This window comes from Eucyclogobius newberryi, unplaced genomic scaffold (genome assembly GCF_026437365.1).
Source record: "Eucyclogobius newberryi isolate DKJ021-1_F unplaced genomic scaffold, fEucNew1.0.hap1 SCAF_14, whole genome shotgun sequence".
NCBI classification, from domain to species: Eukaryota; Metazoa; Chordata; class Actinopteri; order Gobiiformes; family Gobiidae; genus Eucyclogobius; species Eucyclogobius newberryi.
Genome location: NW_027315768.1, coordinates 13,829,999 through 13,853,373, shown reverse-complemented (window position 1 = coordinate 13,853,373; position 23,375 = coordinate 13,829,999). Strand labels below are relative to the sequence as shown.

At 38.2% G+C, this 23,375-nt stretch overlaps 2 protein-coding genes across 3 annotated transcripts in view; both read right to left on the bottom strand.

Moving 5' to 3' along the window:
- acvr1c (activin A receptor type 1C) overlaps nt 1-17,449 on the bottom strand; it is a 38,960-nt gene extending 21,511 nt beyond the window's left edge. The window contains exons 1-2 of the mRNA XM_072444361.1: nt 17,238-17,449; nt 12,946-13,176 (exon numbers count right to left, since the gene is read on the bottom strand). Of these exons, the coding sequence (XP_072300462.1) occupies nt 12,946-13,176; nt 17,238-17,307 (301 nt within the window). The 5' untranslated portion in view covers nt 17,308-17,449. The remainder of the gene's footprint in view (nt 1-12,945; nt 13,177-17,237) is intronic.
- Nucleotides 17,450-22,200: 4,751 nt separating this feature from the next.
- Nucleotides 22,201-23,375, bottom strand: part of LOC140359433 (activin receptor type-1-like) — a 34,424-nt gene continuing 33,249 nt past the window's right edge. For both annotated transcript variants that reach the window (XM_072444360.1, XM_072444358.1), the window contains exon 12: nt 22,201-23,297. In XM_072444360.1, coding sequence (XP_072300461.1) covers nt 23,163-23,297 — 135 coding nt within the window. In that variant the 3' untranslated portion in view covers nt 22,201-23,162. The remainder of the gene's footprint in view (nt 23,298-23,375) is intronic.

Here is a 23,375-nt window from a genome sequence, read left to right as displayed (position 1 = left end):
TGCTTGCTGCATGCTGCATGCTGCATGCTGGATATTGTATGCTGCATGCTGCTTGCTGCTTTTTGTATATTGTATGCTGCATGCTGTATACTGTATACTGTATACTGTATGCTGCATGCTGTATATTGTATACAGCATGCTGTATAAGATAATCCTTTATTGTCCCACATGGGGAAATTTCATTGATGCAACACAGGTAGATACAGAGGGAGATACAGAGGAAAAGAACACAGCATGCTGCATCGTGCTTGCTGCATGCTGTATGCTGCATGCTGTATATTGTATGCTGCTTGCTGCATGCTGTATGGTGATTGCTGTATGCTGTATGCTGTATGCTGTATGCTGTATGCTGTATGCTGTATATTGTATGCTGTATGCTGCATGCTGCATGCTGCATGCTGCATGCTGTATGCTGTATGCTGTATACTGTATATTGTATGCTGTATATTTTATGCTGTATGCTGTATATTGTATGCTGTATGCTGCATGTTGCATGCTGTATATTGTATGCTGCATGCTGTATGCTGTATGCTGTATGCTGCATGCTGTATATTGTATATTGTATGCTGTATATTGTATGCTGTATGTTGTATGCTGTATGCTGCATGCTGTATGCTGCATGCAGTATATTGTATACATCATGCTGTATGCTGCATGCTGTATGCTGTATATCGTATGCTGCATGCTTTATATTGTATGCTGTATGCTGTATATTGTATGCTGTATGCTGTATGTTGCTTGCTGCATGCTGCATGCTGTATGGTGCTTGCTGTATGCTGTATGCTGCATGCTGTACATTGTATGTTGTATATTGTATGCTGTATACTGTATATTGTGTGCTGTATACAGCACGCTGCATGGTGCTTGCTGCATGCTGTATTCTGCATGCTGTATATTGGATGCTGCATGCTGTATGGTGCTTGCTGCATGCTGTATATTGTATGCTGCAGGCTGTATATTATATGCTGCATGCTGTATGCTGCATGCTGCATGGTACTTGCTGCATGCTGTATGCTGTATGCTGTATATTGTATGCTGCATGCTGTATGCTGTATATTGTATGCTGTATGCTGCATGCTGTATATTGTATGCTGCATGCTGTATACTGTATACTGTATACTGTATGCTGCATGCTGTATATTGTATACAGCATGCTGTATAAGATAATCCTTTATTGTCCACATGGGGAAATTTCATTGATGCAACACAGGTAGATACAGAGGGAGATACAGAGGAAAAGAACACTGCATGCTGTATGGTGCTTGCTGTATGCTGCATGCTGCATGCTGTATGGTGCTTGCTGTATGCTGTATGCTGCATGCTGTATATTGTATATTGTATGCTGTATGCTGTATGCTGTATATTGTATGCTGTATGTTGTATGCTGAATGCTGTATGCTGCATGCTGTATGCTGCATGCAGTATATTGTATACAGCATGATGTATGCTGCATGGTGCTTGCTGCATGCTGTATGCTGTATGCTCTATGCTCTATGCTCTATGCTGTATATTGTATGCTGCATGCTGTATATCGTATGCTGCATGCTGTATATTGTATGCTGTATGCTGTATGCTGTATGCTGTATGCTGTATATTGTATGCTGTATGCTGTATGCTGTATATTGTATGCTGTATATTGTATGCTGTATGCTGCATTCTGCTTGCTGTATGCTGTATATTGTATGCTGTATGGTGTATGATGTATGCTGTATATTGTATGTTGTATGCTGTATGCTGTATATTGTATGCTGTATGATGTATGCTGCATGATGTATATTGTATGTTGCATGCTGTATATTGTATGCTGCATGATGTATATTGTATGCTGTATGCTGTATGCTGTTTGCTGCATGCTGCTTGCTGTATGCTGTATATTGTATGCTCTATGCTGTATGATGTATGCTGTATATTGTATGCTGTATGCTGCATGCTGTATGCTGTATGCTGTATGCTGTATATTGTATGCTGTATGCTGTATATTGTATGCTGCATGATGTATATTGAATGCTGCATGTTGTATATTGTATGCTGTATGCTATATATTGTATGCTGTATGCTGCATGCTGCATTCTGCTTGCTGTATATTGTATGCTGCATGCTGCATGCTGTATATTGTATGCTGCATGCTGCATGCTGCTTGCTGTATGCTTTATGCTGTATGCTGTATATTGTATGCTGTATTCTGTATGCTGCATGCTGTACATTGTATGTTGTATATTGTATGCTGTATACTGTATATTGTGTGCTGTATACAGCACGCTGCATGGTGCTTGCTGCATGCTGTATTCTGCATGCTGTATATTGGATGCTGCATGCTGTATGGTGCTTGCTGCATGCTGTATATTGTATGCTGCAGGCTGTATATTATATGCTGCATGCTGTATGCTGCATGCTGCATGGTACTTGCTGCATGCTGTATGCTGTATGCTGTATATTGTATGCTGCATGCTGCATGCTGTATATTGTATGCTGCATGCTGTATATTGTATGCTGTATGCTGCATGCTGTATAATGTATGCTGTATGATGTATATTGAATGCTGCATGTTGTATATTGTATGCTGTATGCTATATATTGTATGCTGTATGCTGCATGCTGCATTCTGCTTGCTGTATGCTGTATATTGTATGCTGTATGCTGTATAATGTATGCTGTATGATGTATATTGTATGCTGCATGATGTATATTGAATGCTGCATGTTGTATATTGTATGCTGTATGCTATATATTGTATGCTGTATGCTGCATGCTGCATTCTGCTTGCTGTATGCTGTATATTATATGCTGTATGCTGTATATTGTATGCTGTATGCTGTATGATGTATATTGTATGATGTATATTGTATATTGTGTGCTGCATGCTGTATATTGTATGCTGCATGATGTATATTGTATTCTGCATGCTGTATATTGTATGCTGTATGCTGCAAGCTGCTTGCTGTATGCTGTATGCTATATATTGTATGCTGTATGCTGTATGATGTATGCTGTATATTGTATGCTGTATGCTGCATGCTGTATGCTGTATGCTGTATATTGTATGCTGTATTCTGTATGCTGCATGCTGTACATTGTATGTTGTATATTGTATGCTGTATACTGTATATTGTGTGCTGTATACAGCACGCTGCATGGTGCTTGCTGCATGCTGTATTCTGCATGCTGTATATTGGATGCTGCATGCTGTATGGTGCTTGCTGCATGCTGTATATTGTATGCTGCAGGCTGTATATTATATGCTGCATGCTGTATGCTGCATGCTGCATGGTACTTGCTGCATGCTGTATGCTGTATGCTGTATGCTGCATGCTGTATGCTGCATGCAGTATATTGTATACATCATGCTGTATGCTGCATGCTGTATGCTGTATATCGTATGCTGCATGCTTTATATTGTATGCTGTATGCTGTATATTGTATGCTGTATGCTGTATGTTGCTTGCTGCATGCTGCATGCTGTATGGTGCTTGCTGTATGCTGTATGCTGCATGCTGTACATTGTATGTTGTATATTGTATGCTGTATACTGTATATTGTGTGCTGTATACAGCACGCTGCATGGTGCTTGCTGCATGCTGTATTCTGCATGCTGTATATTGGATGCTGCATGCTGTATGGTGCTTGCTGCATGCTGTATATTGTATGCTGCAGGCTGTATATTATATGCTGCATGCTGTATGCTGCATGCTGCATGGTACTTGCTGCATGCTGTATGCTGTATGCTGTATATTGTATGCTGCATGCTGTATGCTGTATATTGTATGCTGTATGCTGCATGCTGTATATTGTATGCTGCATGCTGTATACTGTATACTGTATACTGTATGCTGCATGCTGTATATTGTATACAGCATGCTGTATAAGATAATCCTTTATTGTCCACATGGGGAAATTTCATTGATGCAACACAGGTAGATACAGAGGGAGATACAGAGGAAAAGAACACTGCATGCTGTATGGTGCTTGCTGTATGCTGCATGCTGCATGCTGTATGGTGCTTGCTGTATGCTGTATGCTGCATGCTGTATATTGTATATTGTATGCTGTATGCTGTATGCTGTATATTGTATGCTGTATGTTGTATGCTGAATGCTGTATGCTGCATGCTGTATGCTGCATGCAGTATATTGTATACAGCATGATGTATGCTGCATGGTGCTTGCTGCATGCTGTATGCTGTATGCTCTATGCTCTATGCTCTATGCTGTATATTGTATGCTGCATGCTGTATATCGTATGCTGCATGCTGTATATTGTATGCTGTATGCTGTATGCTGTATGCTGTATATTGTATGCTGTATGCTGTATGCTGTATATTGTATGCTGTATATTGTATGCTGTATGCTGCATTCTGCTTGCTGTATGCTGTATATTGTATGCTGTATGGTGTATGATGTATGCTGTATATTGTATGTTGTATGCTGTATGCTGTATATTGTATGCTGTATGATGTATGCTGCATGATGTATATTGTATGTTGCATGCTGTATATTGTATGCTGCATGATGTATATTGTATGCTGTATGCTGTATGCTGTTTGCTGCATGCTGCTTGCTGTATGCTGTATATTGTATGCTCTATGCTGTATGATGTATGCTGTATATTGTATGCTGTATGCTGCATGCTGTATGCTGTATGCTGTATGCTGTATATTGTATGCTGTATGCTGTATATTGTATGCTGCATGATGTATATTGAATGCTGCATGTTGTATATTGTATGCTGTATGCTATATATTGTATGCTGTATGCTGCATGCTGCATTCTGCTTGCTGTATATTGTATGCTGCATGCTGCATGCTGTATATTGTATGCTGCATGCTGCATGCTGCTTGCTGTATGCTTTATGCTGTATGCTGTATATTGTATGCTGTATTCTGTATGCTGCATGCTGTACATTGTATGTTGTATATTGTATGCTGTATACTGTATATTGTGTGCTGTATACAGCACGCTGCATGGTGCTTGCTGCATGCTGTATTCTGCATGCTGTATATTGGATGCTGCATGCTGTATGGTGCTTGCTGCATGCTGTATATTGTATGCTGCAGGCTGTATATTATATGCTGCATGCTGTATGCTGCATGCTGCATGGTACTTGCTGCATGCTGTATGCTGTATGCTGTATATTGTATGCTGCATGCTGCATGCTGTATATTGTATGCTGCATGCTGTATATTGTATGCTGTATGCTGCATGCTGTATAATGTATGCTGTATGATGTATATTGAATGCTGCATGTTGTATATTGTATGCTGTATGCTATATATTGTATGCTGTATGCTGCATGCTGCATTCTGCTTGCTGTATGCTGTATATTGTATGCTGTATGCTGTATAATGTATGCTGTATGATGTATATTGTATGCTGCATGATGTATATTGAATGCTGCATGTTGTATATTGTATGCTGTATGCTATATATTGTATGCTGTATGCTGCATGCTGCATTCTGCTTGCTGTATGCTGTATATTATATGCTGTATGCTGTATATTGTATGCTGTATGCTGTATGATGTATATTGTATGATGTATATTGTATATTGTATGCTGCATGCTGTATATTGTATGCTGCATGATGTATATTGTATTCTGCATGCTGTATATTGTATGCTGTATGCTGCAAGCTGCTTGCTGTATGCTGTATGCTATATATTGTATGCTGTATGCTGTATGATGCATGCTGTATATTGTATGCTGTATGCTGCATGCTGTATGCTGTATGCTGTATATTGTATGCTGTATTCTGTATGCTGCATGCTGTACATTGTATGTTGTATATTGTATGCTGTATACTGTATATTGTGTGCTGTATACAGCACGCTGCATGGTGCTTGCTGCATGCTGTATTCTGCATGCTGTATATTGGATGCTGCATGCTGTATGGTGCTTGCTGCATGCTGTATATTGTATGCTGCAGGCTGTATATTATATGCTGCATGCTGTATGCTGCATGCTGCATGGTACTTGCTGCATGCTGTATGCTGTATGCTGTATATTGTATGCTGCATGCTGCATGCTGTATATTGTATGCTGCATGCTGTATATTGTATGCTGTATGCTGCATGCTGTATAATGTATGCTGTATGATGTATATTGAATGCTGCATGTTGTATATTGTATGCTGTATGCTATATATTGTATGCTGTATGCTGCATGCTGCATTCTGCTTGCTGTATGCTGTATATTGTATGCTGTATGCTGTATAATGTATGCTGTATGATGTATATTGTATGCTGCATGATGTATATTGAATGCTGCATGTTGTATATTGTATGCTGTATTCTATATATTGTATGCTGCATGCTGCATGCTGCATTCTGCTTGCTGTATGCTGTATATTATATGCTGTATGCTGTATATTGTATGCTGTATGCTGTATGATGTATATTGTATGATGTATATTGTATATTGTATGCTGCATGCTGTATATTGTATGCTGCATGATGTATATTGTATTCTGCATGCTGTATATTGTATGCTGTATGCTGCACGCTGCTTGCTGTATGCTGTATGCTATATATTGTATGCTGTATGCTGTATGATGTATGCTGTATATTGTATGCTGTATGCTGCATGCTGTATGCTGTATGCTGTATATTGTATACAGCATGCTGTATGCTGTATGTTGCATTCTGTATATTGTATGCTGTATGCTGTATATTGTATGCTGCATGATGCTTGCTGCTTTTTGTATATTGTATGCTGTATACTGTATACTGTATGCTGCATGCTGTATATTGTATACAGGATGCTGTATAAGATAATCCTTTATTGTCCCACATGGGGAAATTTCATTGATGCAACACAGGTAGATACAGAGGGAGATACAGAGGAAAAGAACACAGCATGCTGCATCGTGCTTGCTGCATGCTGTATGCTGCATGCTGCATGCTGTATGGTGCTTGCTGCATGCTGCATGCTGTATACTGTATATTGTATGCTGTATATTGTATGCTGCATGCTGCATGCTTTATGCTGCATGCTGTATGCTGTATGCTGTATACTGTATATTGTATGCTGTATATTTTATGCTGTATGCTGTATATTGTATGCTGTATGCTGCATGTTGCGTGCTGTATATTGTATGGTGCTTGCTGTATGCTGTATGCTGCATGCTGTATATTGTATATTGTATGCTGTATATTGTATGCTGAATGCTGTATGCTGCATGCTGTATGCTGCATGCAGTATATTGTATACATCATGCTGTATGCTGCATGCTGTATGCTGTATGCTGTATATCGTATGCTGCATGCTTTATATTGTATGCTGTATGCTGTATATTGTATGCTGTATGCTGTATGCTGCATGCTGTATATTGTATGCTGCATGCTGTATGTTTTATGCTGCATACAATATACAGCATACAATATACAGCATACAACATGCTGTATATTGTATGCTGTATATTGTATGCTGCATGCTGTATAGTGTATGCTGCATGTTTAATGCTGTATATTGTATGCTGCATGCTGTATATTGTATATTGTATGTTGTATGCAGTATATTGTATACAGCATGCTGTATGCTGTATACTGTATGCTGTATGCTGTATATTGTATGCTGTATGCTGTATGCTGCATGCTGTATATCGTATGCTGCATGCTGTATATTGTATGCTGTATACTGTATGCTGTATGCTGTATATTGTATAATGTATGCTGTATGCTGCATGCTGTATATTGTATGCTGTATATTGCATGCTGTATGCTGTATATTGTATGCTGTATGCAGTAATATGTATGCTGTATATTGTATGCTGTATGCTGCATGCTGTATATTGTATGCTGTATACTGTATGCTGTATGCTGTATATTGTATAATGTATGCTGTATGCTGCATGCTGTGTATTGTATGCTGTATGCTGTATGCTGTATGCTGTATGCTGTAAATTGTATGCTGTATATTGTATGCTGTATATTGTATAATTTATGCTGTATATTGTATGCTGTATGCTGTATATTGTATGCTGTATGCTGCATACTGCATACTGCATACTGTATGCTGTATGCTGTATATTGTATGCTGTATGCTGTATGCTGCATGCTGTATATTGTATGCTGTATATTGTATACAGTATGCTGCATGCTGTATATTGTATGCTGTATATTGTAGGCTGTATATTTTATGCAGTATGCTGTATGCTGTATGCTATATATTGTATGCTTTATGCTGTATATTGTATGCTGTATGCTGTATACTGCATGCTGTATATTGTATGCTGTATACAGCAGTAGATAGTGAGGTAGATACAGAGGAAAAGAACACTGCATGCTGCATGCTGTATATTGTATACTGTATATTGTAGGCTGTATATTGTATGCTGTATGCTGTATGCTGTATGCTGTATGCTGTATGCTGTATATTGTATGCTGTATATCGTATGCTGCATGCTGTATATTGTATGCTGTATACTGTATGCTGTATGCTGTATATTGTATAATGTATGCTGTATGCTGCATGCTGTATATTGTATGCTGTATATTGCATGCTGCATGCTGTATGCAGTATGATGTATGCTGTATGCTGTATGCTGTATATTGTATGCTGCATGCTGTATATTGTATGCTGTATGCTGTATATTGTATGCTGTATGCAGTATGATGTATGCTGTATGATGTATGCTGTATGCTGTATATTGTATGCTGTATGCTGCATGCTGTATATTGTATGCTGCATACTGTATGCTGTATGCTGTATGCTGTATATTGTATAATGTATGCTGTATGCTGCATGCTGTGTATTGTATGCTGTATGCTGTATATTGCATGCTGTATGCTGTATGCTGTAAATTGTATGCTGTATATTGTATGCTGTATATTGTATAATTTATGCTGTATATTGTATGCTGTATGCTGTATATTGTATGCTGTATGCTGCATACTGCATACTTTATACTGTATGCTGTATGCTGTATATTGTATGCTGTATATTGTATGCTGTATGCTGTATATTGTATGCATGTATATATGCATGCTGTATATTGTATGCTGTATATTGTATACAGTATGCTGCATGCTGTATATTGTATGCTGTATGCTGTATGCTGTATGGTGCTTGCTGCATGCTGCATGCTGTATACTGTATACTGTATATTGTAGGCTGTATATTGTATGCTGTATGCCGTATGCTGTATGCTGTATGCTATATATTGTATGCTTTATGCTGTATATTGTATGCTGTATGCTGTATACTGCATGCTGTATATTGTATGCTGTATATTGTATGCTGTATGCTGTATACTGCATGCTGTATATTGTATGCTGTATACAGCAGTAGATAGTGAGGGAGATACAGAGGAAAAGAACACTGCATGCTGCATGCTGTATATTGTATGCTGCATGCTGTATGGTGCTTGCTGCATGCTGCATGCTGTATGCTGTATGCTGTATGCTGTATGCTGTATACTGCATATTGTATGCTGTATATTGTATGCTGTATGCTGTATATTGTATGCTGCATGCTGCATGCTGTATATTGTATGCTGCATGCTGTATGCTGCATGCTGTATATTTTATGCTGTATATTGTATGCTGTATGCTTTATGCTTTATGCTGTATGCTGTATATTGTATTTTGTATTCTGTATGTTGCATGCTGTACATTGTATGTTGTATATTGTATGCTGTATACTGTATACTGTATATTGTATGCTGTATACAGCACGCTGCATGGTGCTTGCTGCATGCTGTATGATGCATGCTTTATGCTGTATATTGTATGCTGCATGCTGTATGGTGCTTGCTGCATGCTGCATGCTGCATGCTGTATGCTGTATGCTGTATGCTGCATGCTGTATGGTGCTTGCTGCATGCTGCATGCTGCATGCTGCATGCTGTATGCTGTATACTGTATATTGTATGCTGTATGCTGTATATTGTATGCTGTATGCTGCATGCTGTATGCTGTATATTATATGCTGCATGCTGTATATTGTATGCTGCATGCTGTATATTATGTGCTGCATGCTGTATGCTGCATGCTGCATGGTTCTTGCTGTATGCTGTATGCTGTATGCTGCATGCTGCATGCTGCACACTATACATTGTATGCTGCATTCTGTATGCTGCATGCTGCATGCTGTATATTGTATACAGCATGCTGTATAAGATAATATTTTATTGTCCCACATGGGGAAATTTCATTGATGCAACACAGGTAGAGACAGAGGGAGATACAGAGGAAAGAACACTGCATGCTGCATGGTGCTTGCTGTGTGCTGCATGCTGTATGGTGCTTGCTGTATATTGTATGCTGCATGTTGCATGCTGTATGGTGCTTGCTGCATGCTGTATGGTGCTTGCTGTATGCTGTATGCTGTATGGTGCTTGCTGCATGCTGCATGCTGTATGGTGCTTGCTGTATGCTGCATGCTGTATATTGTATATTGTATGCTGTATGCTATATATTGTATGCTTAATGTTGTATGCTGAATGCTGTATGCTGCATGCTGTATGCTGCATGCAGTATATTGTATACATCATGCTGTATGCTGCATGGTGCTTGCTGCATGCTGTATGTTGCATGCTGTATGCTGTATATTGTATGCTGTATGCTATATGCTATATATTGTATGCTGTATATTATATGCTGCATGCTGTATATTGTATGCTGTATGCTGCATGCTGTGTATTGTATGCTGTATGCTGCATGCTGTATATTGTATGCTGTATGCGTATGCTGTATATTGTATGCTGTATGCTGCATGCTGCTTGTTGTATGCTGTTTATTGTATGCTGTATGCGTATGCTGTATATTGTATGCTGTATGCGTATGCTGTATATTGTATGCTGTATGCTGCATGCTGTATATTGTATGCTGTATATTGTATGCTGCATGCTGCATGCTGTATGCTTTATGCTGTATGCTGTATATTGTATGCTGTATATTGTATGCTGCATGCTGTACATTGTATGTTGTATATTGTATGCTGTATACTGTATATTGTGTGCTGTATACAGCACGCTGCATGGTGCTTGCTGCATGCTGTATTCTGCATGCTGTATATTGGATGCTGCATGCTGTATGGTGCTTGCTGCATGCTGTATATTGTATGCTGCAGGCAGTATATTATATGCTGCATGCTGTATGCTGTATGCTGCATGCTGCATGGTACTTGCTACATGCTGTATGCTGTATGCTGTATGCTGTATATTGTATGCTGCATGCTGCTTGCTGCTTTCTGTATATTGTATGCTGCATGCTGTATACTGTATACTGTATACTGTATACTGTATGCCACATGCTGTATATTGTATACAGCATGCTGTATAAGATAATCCTTTATTGTCCACATGGGGAAATTTCATTGATGCAACACAGGTAGATACAGAGGGAGATACAGAGGAAAAGAACACTCCATGCTGCATGGTGCTTGCTGCATGCTGCATGCTGTATGGTGCTTGCTGTATGCTGTATGCTGTATGCTGCATGCTGTATATTGTATATTGTATGCTGTATGCTGTATATTGTATACAGTATGCTGTATGCTGCATGCTGTATATTGTATGTTGTATATTGTATGCTGTATACTGTATGCTACATGCTGCTTGCTGTATATTGTATGCTGTATGCTGCATCCTGTATATGGTATGCTGCATACAGCATACCATATACAGCATACAATATACAGCATACAACATGCTGTATATTGTATGCTGTATATTGTATGCTTTATATCTAATGCTGTATATTGTATGCTGTATGCTGTTTACTGTATGCTGCATGCTGTAAGCTGTATGCTGCTTGCTGTATACTGCATGCTGTATACTGTATGTTGTATGCTGTATACTGTATACTGTATACAGTATGTTGTATACTGGATGCTGTATACTTTGGCAGCTAAATTTACTTACACGGGATTATTTTTTATTTTTTTTATGAACACAAACTTTTAATCAACTTTTTTGGTTCAGATTGATTAAACCTCTTCACTTACTCACTAACTACCTCCTTTAAGCCTGAAGGTTTTAAAGAAATTACCCAGGCTGATAAATGAAAGAAAATCTGAATAATTCATATGAAGCTAATTGTGCAATTTGCGTCAATCTCTAATGTCTTCAGCCGATCATATTTGAAAACATGCACAATTTGTGATTGGACGTTTAAAAAATCTGTGCTGCTCTTGACAGTTAGCTGTATGTAATTTCCTACTCTCATGCCCATTTAACGCTATTCTAAAAATCCTATTGAAAAAGAAAGAAATGGCCAAATGGCAATTTTGTGATATTCAAATTTCCAAAGGTTTTTCATTATATTTTGGAAAATTCAGCATTATTAACAAATTGTAAGCAAGCCAATATGACTGCAGAGGAAGGCCTGTATATTTTTGATTCATCAATTAGTTATTTAGAACACAGTCAAGAGTTTGACTAAATTTGCCCCAGATGAAGCAGAAGCTGTTGGAAGATCCTGGTGGAGCACATTTATGGACAAAAGATACACTAAATATTCACATTTTCTGCTCAATTTCAATCAAGTCATGAAACTTATTTTCTCAGCTCATTGGATGTTTTGGAACCTAAGTATAGACCAGTTAACGATTATTCGATTACTAAAATAGTTGACAATTATTTAAATCATCAATTAGTTGCAGTTAATTTATTACCTTGTGGCAGCCCTTGATTGGCCTTTTTGTATGATAATGGTTAAGTTTAGGTTATATTATATTAGATTATAGATAGGAATAAGTCATGGTGGTGCTATGCTTTTACGTTCAAAAGTATATTTAAAATGTGACAAATCAGGGCTGAAGGAACGTACAGCTCTTTTTTCAAAACTGTCTGACAGTCATAGGAACAGGGTTAGGGTTTGTAGGGGTCGCTTTAAGGAGACACGCAGATGGTGGACTGTCCTGCAGAAAAGCTACATAAAACACTGACAAAACATACAAAATAAATGAGCACAACCCGGACTATCCGATGTGCTGCTGACTGTCATTTTTACCCGTGTGTAAATGCAGCGTCTCATTGTTGCAGAAGTCGGTGAAGCAGCAGTTTCTCTTGGAGACGTTCCTGGAGCCGTAGCAGAAAAGCTGGCCCCTCATCTCTGCAGGCGTCAGGCAGGACTTGACCGCCTCCTCCTTCCCGTCGATCAACATGACGGAGTTCCAGCACGCGCCATCTGCAGAAGTCTCACAAGTGTGGTTGGCACAGAGCTGGCACACGCACTTCAGGGCTGGAAAAACCCAAAGAAAACACACCAATTAGATGTAGCTCTCTAAATTTGAAGGTTTTTAGGGATGCTCGTGTTACGTAAGGTACAGTCAGTGTCTTAAGCACCCAAAGCTGTATGAGTAATGCTGCTTAGTTTAACACCCAGGTAATCTTGTGTTCTACTCTGTGCTGCTGCCATGCTTTGTTTGATTAAACTGTGAGTAAGACAAGTTCAATAAAAAATCCATTCTATTTCATTCAAAAGAGACTTCACTTAGTAGTTCATTAGAGTTAATTTGCAAAAAAACAATTACTTGTAATTTATCTTTTTTGGCAGTGTTTTCAAAAGCCAAATCTATATTATTACAGTAAAAATATAATTACATCCATTCTTGAGCAAATCTCATCAACTATATTGTTATAATTATGTGTAGAAGACAGTGTCCTTATGAAAAAGACTGCGACATATTTTGAAATTTACTTTTTAATTGTCTACTGACTAACTTCCATTGTTAAAACACAAGCGTTTTGAATATTTAAAAATAAACAACTTAATATCTAAATCACACCAATATCTGACATTATTAAAATTGTAGAGTAAAACCTTAAGGAGTCGAGGCTCACAGAATGAATCTCGTTTAGCAAAAAAAAAACCTTCTCACAAATGTTGTCTGTATTTTGTGGTTCAATAAAGCAAGCTTTTACCCCTGTACTAGACCCCATTTCAACTTCACATATGGAGGTTAAAACACGTTAAATACATGTTATTACAGCGTTGTGTGAATCTAAGTAGATCTAATATCAGTTAATCATTCATATCACTACATTCTTTTTTCTATTTACAGATCTGTTGACATGTGTAGTCCATGTCATAGTGCCCCTGGTGAAGTGAATTCACTCTTTCAATTATTTTTGTCATATACTGTGGCCAACTTAACCATTTTAGCTGGTCACTTTTAGACAATGTAATAACCTTAAAGCTGGGATATTGGACTTTTTTTTGTCTTTTCCATCAAATATCATCTTGTCAAAGCAGCACTAAATGACAAAAAGAGACCACTGTGATTTCTGTGGCAAGACATTTTTTGTCAATCCAGAAGTAAGGGCTGAAAGCAGCGCTCTGATTGGCTGATTGGCTTTAAATGAAAAGCATTTGTGCATGAGGTAAAAAACCTTGAGAAAGAATTTCCTTTTATAAATGCGCGATGTGGAATAGTTCTGATATTTAAGGTTTTTTAAGACTATTATTGATTATTATTGAGACACTGGTTCAGATGAAGTCTGAAAATTGCCCAAAATGTCTCTTTCAGAAGAGCTGAAGCTGTTGCTTGGTAACACAATAAGTCCAAGGATAAGGTTTTACAATCAAAATTCTGACTTGCGCGATGGATCAGGGTCACTATTCAAGGCAAGGAATTCACATGACTTAAAAGGTAACTTGAACAGGCCCACTGAAGCCGGCTGCACAATAGAGGATTTTGAAATCTTCTGCAATTTTTAAAGGTGTCCAAAAAAAAGTGCGTGCCACTGACATGACATTTGTCTTACACAAAGGACTGTTCAAGGATATTGCATATAAATAATCAAATTGTGGTGTATTTTTGTAGTTCGGTCATCCTAAAAATCTTGCCCCATAGAAAATATTATTGAATAGCCCTGCTTCACAGCAAAGGTGACCCAACTTTGAATATGATTTTGCAATGAAAAGAATTCAATTACCGTACTTTTCGAGCTGCACAGCGCTCCTGAATAAAAGCCGTGCGCTCGATGTTTACGAAGAAAATAGAACTTGTCCATATATGACCCCCACCTGACAATAAACCGCAGGTTGATTTCATTTAATTTTGTAGTGCTCAAAATCACAACAGCAGTTGCGTTGAGGGGCTACAATGAAAAAACGGATTAAACAATGTTGCAAAAGGATTTGTAAAATGGATAATTTCCCAGCATTCCTTGTCCTCAGACCCTCCTTCATGGCAAGGAAAAACTACAAAACCCTGAGGGAAAAAGTAGAAACCTTAGGGAAGAAAACGCCTGGAGAATTGATAAACGCAAAAGATAAAACTGTGATGTTATTGAATCTTGAATGTGGATAGACTGTACACCTGCAAGAATGAAAAAACATCCCATTTTGTATTCATTTTAGATGAAATTTTAAAAACGAGTACATGAAAATCTTTAAATATTACTTGCCAATATCAAACAGTTAGGTGCACTTAATTTAATCCAATATTTTGTGAAGAACTACTATTAACACTGGGTTTACAACTGCCCTGGTTTAATTCTGGTTTGATCAAAGTGAAGTTTTAATTAAATCACAAAGTCTAAAAAAACAAAACACAGTAAAGCCATCCAACAGCTTTTTAGAAATGAACCCTTATTATTTCTTTATTTTTTTTTTTCCGTTTTGAAAACTGAAAGCAGAGACACAAAAGAACGTATTGAGGGGAGAAAGCACTCAGTTGATTAGAAAGCACTGATTACATTCAATTATATTTGACTAGACAGTGTCCATTAAGTGCACTTGTGTGTTCATTGTAGGCAAAACACAAGTACCTGACAATAAGCACTTGACAACAGCCTCTCAAGTGCTATGGGACTGACAGTGTTAATAATGCAATTTAGGAGACAAGAACAGACTAGTTACTGGTTGTTAAAAAGTTGTGTCTCAAATCTGCAATGTGTTGGAAACTAATTTAGAATTTTATGAACAAGCAAAACTTTTTTCTACGACGACTTTAGCTAATAATAATAATATAAATATGAGTGGGAGTTTATATTGGAGTTGTTATCAGTGCCCCCGTTTTACACTTGTAAACAACCCAATTCAATCTGCATTTGATCACATTCTATATTAAAGATGCACTATGTAATGTTTAATGGAGGGTCTGCCACCTGCTTGTCTCAATGAAGATACAAAAAATAATATGAGAATTACACATTTAATTTGTATAGCATCAGTGTCATGCTGTCTAAATTAAATGTGTTATTTTTATATATTAACACTCAAAGAAGCTGCACAAATGGTATAATAATGAAAACAAAGCAAGCAGACAGACAATGGGCATTATGTTGTCACGGCTTTGCCTGAAATGTTCCACAATACGACATTAAAAACGGATTCATCCTGCGTTTATCCAATTACAGGTGTTAGAAGTGCTCGCCTCTGCATGGACCTGACATGTAAGTTGGTCTGGTAGGGCATAACATCACCTGTGTCCATGAACCTAAGAACTTAATGCCACAGTGTGGAACATTGTAGATAAAACAATAGCATCTCCATGGATCCAGAAGCACTGACCATCCTAGTCTCCACAAGCAGGTGCTCTGACCACTGCAGATTGTACAAAGTGTGACATATTGTTGAATGTGGACAATCACAGACGGACAGACTCGAGAAATTTAAGCTCAAACGCCCATAATACAGCGCATCTGGAGTTTATTAAAATACATTTACAAAAGATTCAAACTACCTTTGTCACTTGTCATTATGGAAATATGGTTTGTAGAATTTTGAGGCAAATAATTAATTGAATTATTTAAAAATAAGAATGTAACAAAACAAAATGTGGAAAAAGTGAATACTTTCCAGATCAATTGTAACTTCCAACAAAATCAAAATTTTCATTTTTTTATCAAATGTACACTTAAACAATATGAACTAATATTACAGCCCGACAGCCAGAAGCCTACAGCAAAAAGTGCAGATTTATTTGCGAGGAAAACATACGTATTATTATATCATGTTTTCTATGTGAAATTCACTTTTTTTCCCTAATGAATTAATGTGACTCCAATAAAAAGTGCAAACCCTCCACCAGAAAAGTCACAAGTGCAGCTTTAGCTTTTGTAAAAACCTAAACAAAGTGAAACTCTCTGATTGTTCCAAGTTCACTGCTCATGACGGTAGTGTGCAGTGAAAGTCCACATGGCCACGCTGCAGGGAACAAGTGTCTGTAGGAGGCTGCTCGGATTCCTCTTCAATCATTAACTTTTCCCATGCCGTTATCGAGATCCACGACCCACACGTGACCTATAAACCCACGATTACTTATTAATAGCGTGTTTATGAAGCGCGCCTACCAGCAGTGAGGTGGGCGACGGACAGAACAACCAACGCCGCCTGAAAGCTGCTCTTCGCGGGGCAAGTCATGACATCCGGCCCGCTCTTCGTCCGCGGCCCCTACGGAGACTGAGCACCGGAGCGCGTCGCGGGGGCAGCAGCGGGAGTGTGGCGGCCATACGCGCAGCCCATGGAGAAGTCCTAGTCCCGGGTGCGGAGTGAAGTGTCCCCGGGGGAGTGAGGGAGTGAGTGAGGCAGGGCACGGGGAGAGGGGAGAGGGGAAAGTGTTGATCAGGCTTCGCTCCGCCTCTGTGACCGCACCGGCTTTAAGAGGATTACACCGCGGAGCTCGCACACAGACATGTGAATGAGCAGAGCAAGTGCAGGCTGCATTTCACTGCTGCTCTAATGGGCTGTCAGTGTGGGAGAAGTACTCATCTGTGTTTAAAAGTACTGGTACACAGGGGCAAGTACATGTATCACATCCAAAATGTACATTATGTTTCAAGTTCACTGGTCATTACTGTAGTGTGCACGGACTGATTTGACTGTATATTGTTGTATATGTATTGCTCACTGTAAGTTTTTTGTGTTTTTATTGTTTTATTCTGTGTTTTGTGAAGCACTTTGTGACTTCTGTCTGTGAAAGGTGCTATACAAATAAAATGTACTTACTTACTTACATCAAAAATCTATCAAATGGACGTCAAATTTAGCAGTATTTATGGTTATCTCTCTGGGCTTTTTTTGTTGTTGTTTATTAGTTTATTATGGTCATTTTTAGAGACATTATTCCAAAAACAAAACACTTGATGTGCAGAAAGACTGTAAAGGTGTAGCTGAAGCTTATGATGCTTATTTGTCCAATGCTTGCTGCAAGAGTGAAACCATTTGTAATTCACGAAAAGCAAACGGTGATATTACAGATGCAAAGTACATTATTGTCATAAACTGAGACTATCTGCTGAGAGTTACACATTTAAATGTATCTTTAAATATTTAAATTGGAAAAGAGTGGTACAGGATTTAAGTTCATCTGTGCAACAGTTCCAGGATCTACCACTTCTACAAAATGTTGTATTTGTTCTAAATTTATTTTTGCAAACATCCTTCGAGAAGATGCACTTCTGACTATGTATTTTCAGTATTCGCATTTACTGTAGTTACTTCCCTGCAAGTTTAATGCCATTATTATTAAATCACAGTAATTGTAAAAAGTTACACAGTGCACTTTTAAGAACAGCACCTTTCACTGCAAACTGTCTTCTATGGCGACATTCCATTTGACTTTTTAAAACAATACATGTCGTAAAACTCCAACAATGCATGGATGGATATTTGTGGAATGTACTTTTGGCTGCAGCAAAAGAAAGCAATAACAAGGAGATGGATGACAGGGACTGAGCCGACTGTCAAGGACTGGACTGAAATAACATCGGACAGTTATAAAATAGACTAACATTTGCAGAGAATATGAAAATGGACACATTTACCGGACTATGAAGCAAATGAGACATGTACAAAAGGGAAAATAAGGGACCAGACTGACTTTATACGAATCAATTCCTCTCTTTTTTTGTCTTTCTACCCGCTCTGTCTTGTGTATTTAAAACAAATGCATTATCTTAACTAAAACGTCTAAATATAGGCCAACTTAAGATAAGATAAGATAAGATAAGATATTCCTTTATTGTCCCACATGGGGAAATTTCATTGGTGCAACGCAGGTAGATCCAGAGGTAGATACAGAAGAACAGATCACTTATAGGAAGTCTGAAAAACACTTTCAGTAGAAGATCTCCTATAAATAAATTAAAAAAAAAAAAAAAAAAAATAGCTGAATAGCTTGAATAGAATAGGACATAATCTAAGAGGAATAAAACTAATCATAATCTAAGAGGAATAAAACTACCTCTACCACTGATAGACCCTAATTCCTGATTGCAGCTACAGACAACAAGCCCCACTTAAATATATTAGGCCTACCACTGTAACCAACATCCACCTGCATGTTGCCCGGACTTCCTTCGGCTTCTAACCCATTCTATTAAAACACTGTATGCTCATTTCAGCTTAATTTGTCAAGACAAACATTAGATGCAGCGTGCACATGACGGACGGCAGTATATACGGTGGCAGAGGGCCTCTCATGTACATTGAGAACACCTGCTTAGCACACCTCTGTGGAAAAAGTGAATTTACAACAGCTTGCCATGTTTCCCTGTAGCTCTGTCTCCTTGGCAACCGCCCGGTGTCCATCCGTCTCCACACATACATACCCGGTTATTGTTTTTTTCACTTTTTCGCCGCAAAGTCGAGGCTGGCCACGTCACGTAAGAGGCTGCACGTTCTAACGGGGAATCTAAGGGAACTATAACACAAAAATGTACATGTTCTAAGTGTGGTGTGTGTCATTGTGACTCAAATGACGATGAAATGACTAAATTCAAAAGAGCGGTGACAGATGGAGCTCTTGACACCGTAGACAAGCCTAGTCATTATGTTTTTAATCATTGGGACCATTGGTAGTATTCATTGGGCTGTGAACTTTAAAACTCCTATTTTGTAATTGATTTGTGTCAAGCAAAAGTTCCGGTTTGATTATTGTTTGTTTGTGATTATTGCTGGCTTGAATTTTTGGTCTAAACTAAATGGCAGTGAGCAAATGTCCACATATGAGCAGATGTAGAATTTCAGAAAGTTTTACAGTTTTTTTTACAGCTTAAAAATATCTTGCAATCTCAAATAAATGCATTCTTACGGAGAGCAAGGTCCATTGATCACAACTTTATGTGGAATTCTCACAAAAAATGTACATACGGACAAAAGACAAACATCCACAAATGTCTTCAAACTTGCTAAATTCTCATCTCTCTTTTTGGACAATTTTGGTTGATTTCCATGTCAAGTTTTTTTTTATAGATCACAAACTTAACTTGGAAACGCACATAAATAAAATGTTTGTACATAGGCATGCTGGATAAAAGAGACCCGTGACTCGTAACTTGGTTATAACTGTAGGTTCTTGGCCAAGCATGGATCCATTACAATTTGCTTATCGGGCGATCGATGATGCAGAGATATTTAAGTTAGATACCACCCACAAGCATCTCAAAACCCCAAACAGCACAGATTTCCCCTCAGCATTCAATACAAACGTAACCTCACATTTTGGCAGAGACCACCTGGACCAAAACCTTGTTCTTGTTGACTTTCTCCAACATGTCACAGAGGGTGTTAGTTTAGAACACCATCAACACATCCACAGGGATCCCGCAAGGATATGTTCTCTCTCCTCTTTTGTTCATTCTTTACACAGGCGACTGTAGGTCTTCCCAGACAAACTGCCTCCTGGTTAAATTTGCTGATAACACTGTTCTCTTATCTGTGCTCTCAGGCAGCACACAGGACTGCAAGTCAGCTGTGCAGGACTTTGTAAGCTGGTGTGAAAGATCATGCCTTGTACTTAATGTGAGCAAGGCCAAAGACACGGGTGTCACATTCTCCAACAAACAGGGAGAACTAGCTGAGTCTGTGGACGCCATCAGATGGGGCAGCCAGTGGAGATCGAGAAGGAATTCAAATACATAGGAACTATTCTGGACAGCTTTCTTAAATGTCCTTCAAGCACAGAGGAAATTCTCAAAAAGCGTCATCGGAGAAAATATCTGTTGAAATTGGTGTTTGAGAGTGTATTTTAAGAATGTTTTATTACTCCTTCATTGAGAGTATCATAAAATTGTCCTTTACTTTTTTTTTTTTTTTTTTATTCTTCCAATGGTTTTCAGGACCCCAATAATCTAATGAACATTACTAAGGTCTGTCCTGAAGTCATTGGGGCACTCTTAGAGCTCTCCCTACTGTGTGATGATCAAACTGTGAACTCCGCTCAGAGGGACAGCGCTTACCGTCTTTACTGTGAAGCGCGACCTTTGGAGCTGTTCAGCTGCAAAATACTGCACAAAGTAGTATTAGTCTTTAGTGCGCCCCTTAGTGCTCATCATGCAGCTATGCACTTTCATTCTAAGATTTGGATTTTATTCATGGGGATGTGTTTGTATGTGTGTGAATGTCTGCTGCTGAGTGCTATTTAAATTGCCCCTTCGGAACAAATAAAGTCCTTTGAATTGAATTGAAGCATTAACATCTCTAGGACAGGCAGGAGGTTTGTGCACCTTTAAAATGGTTCGCAGATGGGGATGGACAAAAAAGAAAGACAGTATTTTTTGTTTGATTACCTCAATTTTCTGATTATAATAATCCATCAGGAATGTGCTAAAACAGGTTTTTAAATGTCATGGTCTATAGAGAAAGTGGCGGTGCAGTCAAAATGAATCACAAAAGGGCAGATCAGTGTATGGCTTGTTCTCTCTCGTTATTTCTCACTCCCCTTTTTTTCCCTATAGTGTAAAACACATACTACAGACGTACGTCTACAGTAGGTGGTGGTAAATGCACCATTAAAGTTGGCTGCTATTAAAAGTAACACAACATTATATGTACAGTATGCCCTTTGTGTGACCAATTAGAAGTTTGTTCTTTTTGTATCTTTTTAAAACTACGGTTTATTAAGGATGGGAGATAAGCCAAAGATCACAATTTAGATTTTGTCACAATCCACGTAAACTTGACTTAACTAAAGTCATCTGCGTCTTCTGAAATATAAGTTGGAATGTTGAAGCATTTTGTTAATAAAAGTATGTCGGTACATAACAAGTATGAGATGTGGGTGAGAAAAAGTGTTACTTTTTTGAGAATAGTGCAACATTCAAGAGAAACTTTGTGAACTACAATAGCAGATCGTCACAGGAATGACATTGTGGGATTTTTATCACCTTATATCCCCCAATCCTTCTTTATATTATAGGCAGTAACAATACATTCATTTTTGACTTTGACATTTTGACACCGTTGCATTTATTTATATTGCTTGGTTTTCTATTTGACTGAAGCTGAAAGTACAAAGACCATATGAAGGCAGCATTAGTCTGAGCAGAGCAGTTTTATTCCGTCCTGGTCATGAAAAGACAGAAGTCCAGTTAAATGTCTTCATCAATATCAGAATTTGACTAGAAGCATTTGAATGTTATCTCCAAAAAACAATAAATAGATCAAGACAAGTGAGACAAATAAAACACTTTTTTCTATTTAATTAATAGAAATCACTATCTGATATAAAATGTTAACGAAATAAAAAAGGCTGAAGTTCCATTTTCTGACATTAAACGCATTAAGACAACAGTGCAGGCGTTAAGACAGCGCACAGGCTTTCACACAGGCCTAGGAGCGACAAGTTACTTAGCACATAGTTTATTTGTTCTTTTAGTGTGAGTCTGTAAAGCTGAAGAAACAAAACATGTAGATAACTCAAGTCAAATGCATGGAGAATACAAAAGCTTCAGAGGAAAACAATAGTGCCTTATTCGCTTGTACAGCTAAACGTTACTGTGAAATCCTATAAACTTGTGACAGCATTGTAAACAGAGATACATGTCCCAGTGAAACATAGCACTTCTTATTGTGGAGTGTGCTCACAATGAGTTGGCAAGCTTTCCTTTTTGTAATGCAAATGAACAATATCATCAAAGAAATGAACAATATCAAAGAAACAACTCTCAAAATACAGACTTAAAACAAGCTAAATTGGCAGTACTAACAAAAGCAAATGCCCAGGTAACAGCTTTTTTCCTAATGGTCCAGCTCCTATGTACTGTTTCAAATAGATAGTTTTCCTTTTTCCTAAGAGTCATTGCCGTCTCAGAAATGCCCATGTAAGCCATCTTTGGATGCCAAAATGTTTCCCACCAAGTGTTTTTAAAATAAATACTGGTCTGTGCCACTATAAGGGCACTCAACCCACGAGTCCTTTTTGTTTAGTGTGATTCACTCCGTTCTCTGGATGTCTTCAAAGGCTTTTAGTCTCCACCACTTTGAGCGTGGCAGAATCAAATGTCCGTTTTGATTTTGTCCAGAGAGCTGTCGATCTTTGTGAGAGTCTTTTTGATTCGTAATGCTGTTAATCGAGCCGAGGGATTCTGGTACCAGCACTCCTTCATGAGTTTGGCCAAGGAGCTTAATGTCTACAATTAAAGAGAAAATGTGGTCAGTTAAATTTCTGGGAATAAATGAGAATTGAAATATGAACAGTGAAAGTGAGA